Below are 8895 nucleotides of genomic sequence, written 5' to 3'. Positions count from 1 at the left end.
TTCCTAGAAAGTATTACAATTTTTATGCATACATCAATTTATTAAAATAATTTAAAATTTAACCTTATCATCAACAAATATTAAAAATCCATATAAAAAATGATGCATAATGGCACATGAAGCAAGTTGTGCAAAAAAAATAAAAAAAACATTATTCAAAAAATATTTATGGAAATATGTTCTACACAAAAATACCATTACCCATCAAAAAACAAAACATTATTACCCCACTATAAAAAGATCCTTTTGAAAAAAATGTTTAACAATTTTTACAAGAAATTAAAAAATTAATAAAAATTATAACTATTATCAAAAATTCATCCATTTTAATGTAAGCAGTACATAATATTTTAAAAGAAAACATTTAACATTATTATACATATTTATTACAATTAATACCGCATAATAATATAACAACGAGGTTTTGTAATTTTTTTCTTACCCGGTGCAACGCACGGGCATTTGTACTAGTACAGTACTAATTCAGGTAGAAGCGATTTCTCCATCTAAAATCTTCCCGCATTATCGCCTTAGAAGCTTGGAGACAATCTTAAGAAGGCATCTTCATCCCTGAGAAGTCCATGTCCGGGTACTGGGACTTGAGTTTCTTGAGCATGTCCTGGTTCTGCATCTCCTCGCTGGTGGGCAGGCCCATCTGCTTCTGCCGCTGGTCGAACATCATCTTCTCCACCGTCTGCCTCGTCTCGGGGTCCAGATCTGAGAGCTTGCTGCTCTCCGGTTCGGCGCGCTGGGTGTCGATATCCGGATCGCCCTTGATCACGCACTTCCACCACTCGCTCTGATTACGCTTGGTAAGCAGTATGGACAGCGACCTCCCGTCCTCGATGCTCCAGAAGCAGTCCTCGACCTTAACTGGTTTGTGCAGCTTACCCTGGTAAGAGACGAATTAATACCGCATCAGCAAGAGATTTTAAAGAAATATATTAAGGACAAGATGAACTGTTTGCGTACATGGTTGGTAGTTTGATGTTACTTACGTCGATGATGGGAGGCTGGCCCTTGAGCCCGACCTGGAGGTGGTCCTTCTTGATCTCGCAAACCACGGACCTTCCCTTCGTTCCTTCGGGAACGGGGACGGAGATGTTGACCTCTGGTAGCTGCTGCGTCCACGAGTAGTTGTCCAGGTCGAGACCATTGCCGGAGTTTGGCTGTCTCCCCTTGCTCTCCTCCTCCTCCTTCTCCTTCTCCACCTCCGTGCTGTTGTCCTTCACGGTCACGGCCGCCGCCACCTGCTCCGGCTGCGTCGACGCCTCGTCCTCCTGCATGATGTCCTCGGAGATGATCGCCATGGCCGCCGCTCTGTCCCTACTCTATGGTTTCAATCGACTTGGGGAAGCGCTCGCGTCGAGATGGGTTTCGATCGCAGATGAGTTGATGAGGCTTTGGGCTTCGGGGTTCCGTTTATTTATATTGGAGACCTCTTAGCTCGAGGCCGTCCCGGCTAAGATTTCCGGAGGTGGCCGGACTTGATTCGTATTCAGCTACGACGATGTCGGTGTCTACTCGAATTCTCCAGCGTCTCGGAGTACGTCTGTGTCTCTCATTGTCATGGATCCGAGCTTGCTCCTTCCTGCCTCAACCGCTGTCCACACGCGTCTCACGTCCATGACACGTACAGTTGGAGTCCAACGTGCTCCCTTCTATAAGAGTTTCACTATCAGTGAGGCGTTTTGGCTCTCGGCCTCTGTGAAGGCAGTTTTTTCTTTTTTGAAAATTTCAAAATTCAAAATTTTCAGGTTCAGTAAAATCTGAAAAAAATTGTACAAGTAAACAAGCATGTTATGCGTATGTGTGTAAATTTCAGGATGAAATGCCTTGAAACGCGGTCTATACAAAAAAGATAAATTCATAGCCCGTCAGGATGCATAATAGCATGTGTTAAAAAGCCCTAGAATTGTCTTTTTTGCACATACCTCATTTAAACGTAGTTTGTCCTCAAAATTTACATATGTGTGCATTATGCGTCCAACTATATCTATAATTTTTTCAGAATTTTTTAAAATATAGAAATATGAATTTTGATAAATATTGAATTTTTCATAAACCGGCCTCATTGGAGCTTGGCCTCCAAAAGGGGTTTTTGTTTCACTAGTCACTACTATAATCTGGTTTTGTATCGAATTTCAAAACTTCGCCGAGTTCATTTTACCGGGAAATCGACAAACTTTTGTCTGTCTAGTTTGATTTAAAATCGGACTCGGCAGAGCTTAGGCTTTGTCTGGTTCCAGTAAAAAACGACTCGACAAACAAAAACGACTCAGTGAACAAACTCAAGTTTGCCAAGTTTCCAATTGGAAAACTCGGTGAAATCTGACAGGTTGGCCCTTCTGTAGAGCAGTTGACGTAGCCGGCGGTGTTTCATTCCCGAGTTACAGGCACAGAGATTCACTAAACATTTTCTATTTTCATTTAAAAGAAATAGGAATTCTAGGGATCACTGCTTTGCTGAGTTGCGGCTAACAACACTAGACAAACATCTTCCCTTTTTCATTTTTCTTAACCCCGAATGCGAGGGGTCACGCTTTGCCGAGTTTCCGGTAGAAAGAACTCGGAAAAGATAACTAGTACTTTAGACCAACATCGACGTGCAAGGCGCGCGTCATCCGACTTAAAAGCCGTGTCGGCGGACAACGGTAAGCTTCTCCCTTGTTGCATTAGTTCCTTCAATTCTTGTTGTGTGAGAGAGGTAGCTTGACACTAGATTACAGTTTATCAACTGGCGATTGTTCATCGATTGTCAAGTTTATCTCGTTCATGTATGTTGATAGCCTTACTACAATGAAAGATATTTTTTAATTTTCATTCTATGTTAAATATATTTTTATTTTTTCTTAAGTTTGTCGTTAATATATGTTTTTTATTTTACTAAAAAGTCTTGAAATAAAAAATTATCTTGTTTTTGTATTTATGTTCACACATTTAACAAAGGACTGAATGAATTCGGCAAATATATGATCCTTCTTCTACAGGCAGGCAAGTCTTGAGATTTCAGGGGCCTGGGACAAAAATATAACCCGGGGCCCTTTATATATTTAAAATTATAATCATTATGTGCATGTTTTGATTTTTTTTTAAACACGAATTGCTCTTATGTTTTCTATCAACAAAACCAGCTTGTCGACCTAGTTCCAGGATCTAATTATATATTATTATATTAACTGTTTCTTACTGTTGCTAAGATTTTGACAGAGAAGTTTCATGCATTGTATATTTCATAGTTTGGCAAACAAAAAAAATACTTTAAACTGGTGTTGCACAGCTAGTATAACTTTATAATTTGCAACACTAAAAATTAATTTGCCACGCAATCATATTGAATCGACCATGAATCCTTCAATTGATTTGAGCTTGACTATCATCATTATCCATGGATTCTAGGCATCCTCTCCCCGCGTCTTTCATTGATCTCCAGTACAACCAGATTAGTTAGTCGGAAGGATTGCCCTAAAAAAAGTTAGTCAGAAGGACAACTACATCCTACTCTTCTCTGCTAACACTAGATCTCGGCCGACCCATAGGTTAGTCAAACAGGGCGACCTCCCCGGGCCCTGAGAGGATGAGGGCCCCAAACACTAAACTATACTATTAACCACCATAATTTTACCTATTAGGTTAAAATATTATAAAATATTCGAAGAAAATAAGATTCTCACTTTGGACGAGCAAAGTCCACGGTCTAAACCAATAGCATGAACCACATATAAATAGATCACTAGTGATATTATGTTTAGATTGGCTCTTTATAATGAACAATATCTTAGATAGATTTGTATGTGGAATTTCATGGAGAACTTCTGATTTGAAATACTTATAGCTACACTAGATAAATCTAAACACATCACATAAGTGCATATCAAATTATCAAATACACTACTAGGAAAAAGGGCCATAGATGATATATACACTAATGACGCACCAGACAAGTAGTGCGCCACTAATATATAGCAGTGGCGCACCATGTGCAGGTGTGTCATTGGTGTGGTGGACACTAATGGCGCACCACACACTCGGTGTGCCACTACTATTTTTTTTTGCAAAAGTACTAATTGCGCACCGGGGCAGAGTGCGCCATTACTAGTTTAACTAGTAATGACGCACCACTCACCCAGTGCGTCACTACTATAATATTTTTTTGTTGCAAAACTACTAATAACGCACCACCTGAGATGCGTCATTGTTATAAAAAAAAGCGCCATTGCTATCACCCCCGCTAAAATCCTCATGCCAGTCCCCGCGCGGCCCCTTTGCCCGTATCGACCAAGTCTAGCTCGCTCTCCCCCGTATCCCTCCCCTTCTCCTGCTCTCCCTCCCTGCGGCGGCCGCCTCGTCGGACGCGCTCCTCGACGGCGTCGGGTACCTCCCCGCGCGGCCCCTGGGTTAGTCTCCTTCCCTTCTCCTCCCCCTCCCTCCCTCTCCCGCTCGTTCCCATGGCCCAAAGGGGGGGCTGGCGACCTAGGGTTAGGTGCAGAGCTCCCCGTCGTGCCGACGCCGTTCCCGCGTGCTCGTGCGTTGCCGCCGCCGCCCCGTCACGCGCCCGCTGCTTCTCGAAGCCAGTCTCAAGCCTGACCTAGGGTTAGGTGCAGAGCTCCCCACCGCCGCGCTGCGCCGCCTCTACGACACCTCCAACTACGGCATGCTGCAGCTCAACAACGGCCTCGCCCTTGCGCCCCAGATGGGGTAAATTCCGCCCCTCCCCGCCGCTCCCCAGCTTTCTCTTAGCTCTGCCACCGCTTTGGCTCGCACTTTGGTTTCTCTGTTCCGTCTGTTGGGGCGGAGGGGTTCGCCCTTCGAAATTTCAGAGATTATCACAAGCCTGTCCGTCCCTACATCATGGCCTGACCTCCTTCTTTGGTACAGAATGATAAGGTAAGCCCATGCGTATACAGTTTCTTTCCACTGGATTCGATGCAATTTTCATTTACCTGAGAGAGTTGAATTAATGGATTATTGTGGGAATCTGCCATCCACTCCTACTGTACATGGTTTTCATTTTATCATGCTATTTCACGCTGAAACACCTAATTATGTAAAGTCTAATACGCATTGACACTCCTATATGTATTTTTTTAGCTTTGACAGTGCTATCTCTGAGATGGACAGTTCTATGCCGATAACGTGCACATATGAATATGATATATCCTTATGGCACCATGGCTTGTTATCCTATGTTTGACGAATGAAGCACTTGATTCCCCTAGAGCAGAAACTCAAAATTTGCGCATTGATGAAAGCTTTTACAGATGTATGTAAATGGTGTTCTTTATGATTTATAACTGTTTGTTTAAAAAATGGAACCCCTTCCACAATTTTAGTGTCATTGTTGTTATAACCATGTTCTTTTTGTTGGGCTCAACATTCTGTTTACTGCTAACCGCAGTATATTATGTCTACTGAGCCAACATCAGTGGGTCTGTGTACTTCAATTCAGAGTTAAGCACGGTGCATGTTTTGGGCTGTTCACAATACTTACATAAGCTTTGAATTTTTTAGGGCTCTTGTTCAAAAGGTGAAGCTTTGTCTACCCAAGGATCTGAAGGAAGTGATGTGAAGCCTGGGGGTAGCCCAACAGAGCCTGCATCTGTTATCAAAGCATAATAGGTAACGCCATGGACTGAAGGTTATATATGAATTCAGAAGAGGGATGGTTCGCATAACTCAAATTATATGTTAGCTACATGTCCTAACTAGAACATTGTTAATTTCTGCCTTTACACTTTTCCAAGGAAAGAGGAAAAACTCTCAACCTCTGCATACTGTGTAGGTGTTTTTACGGAGCTGTTGCAACAGTTGCAGTTGAAGGGTCTCCAAGTAAGTAATCACCTACCATATGTTCACTTTTCTTCCGTAAGTCAGCTCGGCATATGTGATGTGCACAATCTTTCACATACAAACGGTCTCTGATGCACTAATTACTATGACCAGCAACATGATCATGTTATCAAATGTCTTGTGCATTTCCAGTCACATTTTCAGTATTTGATTACAATATATGATTATACTAGAAATGTCAGAAGTTTGTGAGCTGCAACTCTTATTTTAGTTACTCCTATAACGTATTGGATTCTAATTTGTGAATCTTCTTGACATATGGCCAGATGTTACAGATTCTGGAGTGTTATTCATATTTTTAACATTGTCCAAAGTTGCCTTACTTTCAGGCCTTGTTGTCCCGTAAATATTGTTATTATGTACACCAAGTAGGGAGACCTTAGAATGACAAATAGTTTGGGTAATTCTTGATACTGTTTATTCTGACATGGACACAATTCTATTTACAAATCACTGCTCTGGAGACTCTAACTATCACACTCACTGTAAGAATGTCATCAAGTGAGAACAGATTGATGCAATACACCAGGTCTACAATAACTTGAACTAAAAGCACTTCTCCTGTGACAAAACTTGTAAAGGTGTAGCCTTATTTTACTAGGATCAAGGGGAAACTATGGATTATGGTTGCACAACTGAAAACAGAATGCAGACTTTAGTTTGTGCAGTTGTGGTGATCATATCCATGATTCAGTGGTATAATTATACTTGTAGCTATAGTTGTTTATTGCACTCAAATGTGCGAGGATATCGGACATGTCAAGAATGTCTTCTCCATGTGCACCCGCCTGAAAAATACAAGCATGAATCTTAGTTCAGAAAATTATTACACGATTATATTCTTTTTTATTACTGACCTTGATGGAGCAATGTAAAATATGACTTGATGAGTACATGACCATATTTATTAATAAACTGGGATGTTTCTGGTAAGACAAGACAGTGTAATATACTAGAAGACTTACAATCTGTCCATATTCATCATGATTTTGGGAGCTTGATCTTGTTGCTTCACAAAGTTCCTCATTCTTTGCAAACCTTCCACGGACACGGGGCCTGCTGACTGTTAAAGTTTTTCTGCAAGCATACTGCATTTTGTCGCGTGTCATCAGAATTGAATTGGTAAGATGCCTATGGAAGCAGTGCTTTGTGCAGGATGCTCCATATTACCTTTATTTTTTTCTGAAATTCCTCTTGTTCCTTTTCTTTATGTATCTGTGGATCTTTTCCTTCCTCTGTTCAGCTGAAGGACGCACAACTTTGAAGGTGGAATCATCTAAACATGAGACCTCTGTTGGAGGTAATGTTGGCGGGCTTCCGTTGCATCCATTTACCAGGTCTTGATTGTTACCCCCGTTCTGTTTAGAGGTCAAAGAGATTTCAAATAAGTATCATTTGTAAGCTAATTTTATAGTTAAGCATGTTTCTTTTACCAGTGTTGCATGGAAGTTTGGCACTACTGTAATTAAGCAGCATGATATTACTTAAATGTTAGGTTCCGTATGTTACCTGAATCTCTGCAGTGTTGCTATAGCCCCCTTGCATGGAATCTGTGTCGCTATATGTTCTCGTCGGTCCTTCACCTTCTATCATCCTCTGATACTCGCCGATGTCATTCATATCTAACACCACCATACCATTGCTATTACCACCACTACCATTGAAGAATCCTAATTTTGATGCCTCTGTGTTGTAACTCGGGATCATTGCTCCTGTTTGTGGATACAGGGCACTATCCAGGCTCATGTACCCTCTGGTTAGTGCCGCCGTGAGGCACTCTTCATCACACCGTGGAGCAAGAGGCATCGAGATAGGCGTAGTACTGCTCATTTGCATTGCCAGCAAGGGTTCATCTATGCTCTGGGGAAGCCGTGGTTGACCGAATTGCTCTATGCTGACCTCTCCATTAGCAGCTTGATAGTATCCTGGTGCTGCAAGTGTCTCATTGATTAGGGGAATGAGATTGGTATCAGGACATACATTTTGCTCTTCCTCAAGTAGGGCTGAGAGTGTAGAGTCAAAGCAGGGTAACAGGGAGAAGGCCATTTCTGGGATGTCATCGTTGTAGCTGCAGAGAGGAGGGGTGGCAGTGGAGGAGGATGAAACATCCTCAGAGGAGGCTGCAAACGGGTCGGAGGTAGAGGTCACTGCAGCAAGCAGGTTATCACCCAGGCCGTCATCACAGAAATCAAGTATGTGAGCAGCTATGGGGCTTGAGATCCCCTCTTTTGTTTCTTTTCATTATGAACAAATATAGTGTTCCGTATGAAACATTGTTCTATTGTATGCTAGATTGCTAGTTGATTTGCTGGTTGCTGTTATAGTGTGCTCTCAATTTTCAAGCATATGTTAAATTGATGCATGATTTTTTGTTTATTTTGCTTCCCATGTAGGTGATCTTTATTCATCTCTAGCCCATGCTTGCGTGTGCTGTGGTCATATGAGCACGAAATCAACAAGTGTGTGTGTGTGTGTGTGTTGGAAATGTCTTCTGCACATTAGGAGATCATGCACATGTTTAGTTCTTTTCTCCGTGATGAGCCACCGTCGACGAGCTCCTGTTGTGCATCTGGAGCTCCTGTTGTGCATCTGCCTCTGCGTCGACGCCTGGCCTAGAGAAGGTACAAACATCCTTTTGCTGATTGTGGACAACCAAAGAAGATAAATAATCATGAATAGGAGTGAATGGTTCCTTCTAGTGTTCCTTATTTTTGCCTGTTCCTTGAATCAGGCTATCATGTATGTGACTTATTTTTTTACTTTAGTTGATAAGTCAGTACACATCGGCCATATGATTGCTATGTTTTCATTCTTAGTAACAATGGTAACTGAAGTAAGCACATAACCAGAACCAAAATGATGAAGCAACTGAAGAAAGCCACAGGAGAGGAGAGGACTCCAAGAGATGATCCAATGCGCGTCGAAGGGTACACGTGCAACATCGAGGGCTGTTCGATGAGCTTCGACACGAAGAATGAACTGTCCCTGCATGAGCGCCACATCTGCCCGGTGGATGGCTGTGGAAAGAAGTTCTTCACGCACAAG

The 8895-nt window shown here is 42.1% G+C and overlaps 2 protein-coding genes across 2 annotated transcripts; both read right to left on the bottom strand.

Annotated features, from left to right (window-relative positions):
* Positions 1 to 477: 477 nt before the first annotated feature.
* Positions 478 to 1405, bottom strand: LOC123441036 (protein BOBBER 1-like). The gene is made up of 2 exons (XM_045117564.1): positions 999 to 1405; positions 478 to 892 (listed from the first exon to the last, which is right to left on the bottom strand). The coding sequence occupies exons 1-2, from the start codon at positions 1308 to 1310 to the stop codon at positions 551 to 553; spliced, it is 654 nt and encodes a 217-aa protein (XP_044973499.1). The 5' UTR covers positions 1311 to 1405; the 3' UTR covers positions 478 to 550.
* A 5122-nt stretch (positions 1406 to 6527) lies between these two features.
* LOC123442219 lies at positions 6528 to 8269 on the bottom strand. Its single transcript, XM_045118269.1, has 5 exons — positions 8266 to 8269; positions 7360 to 8084; positions 7140 to 7208; positions 6816 to 6938; positions 6528 to 6638 (listed from the first exon to the last, which is right to left on the bottom strand). The coding sequence occupies exons 1-5, from the start codon at positions 8267 to 8269 to the stop codon at positions 6528 to 6530; spliced, it is 1032 nt and encodes a 343-aa protein (XP_044974204.1).
* Between the last annotated feature and the right edge of the window lie 626 nt (positions 8270 to 8895).

This window comes from Hordeum vulgare, chromosome 3H (genome assembly GCF_904849725.1).
Source record: "Hordeum vulgare subsp. vulgare chromosome 3H, MorexV3_pseudomolecules_assembly, whole genome shotgun sequence".
Classification (NCBI taxonomy): Eukaryota; Viridiplantae; Streptophyta; class Magnoliopsida; order Poales; family Poaceae; genus Hordeum; species Hordeum vulgare.
This window is presented reverse-complemented; position numbering and strand designations above follow the sequence as displayed.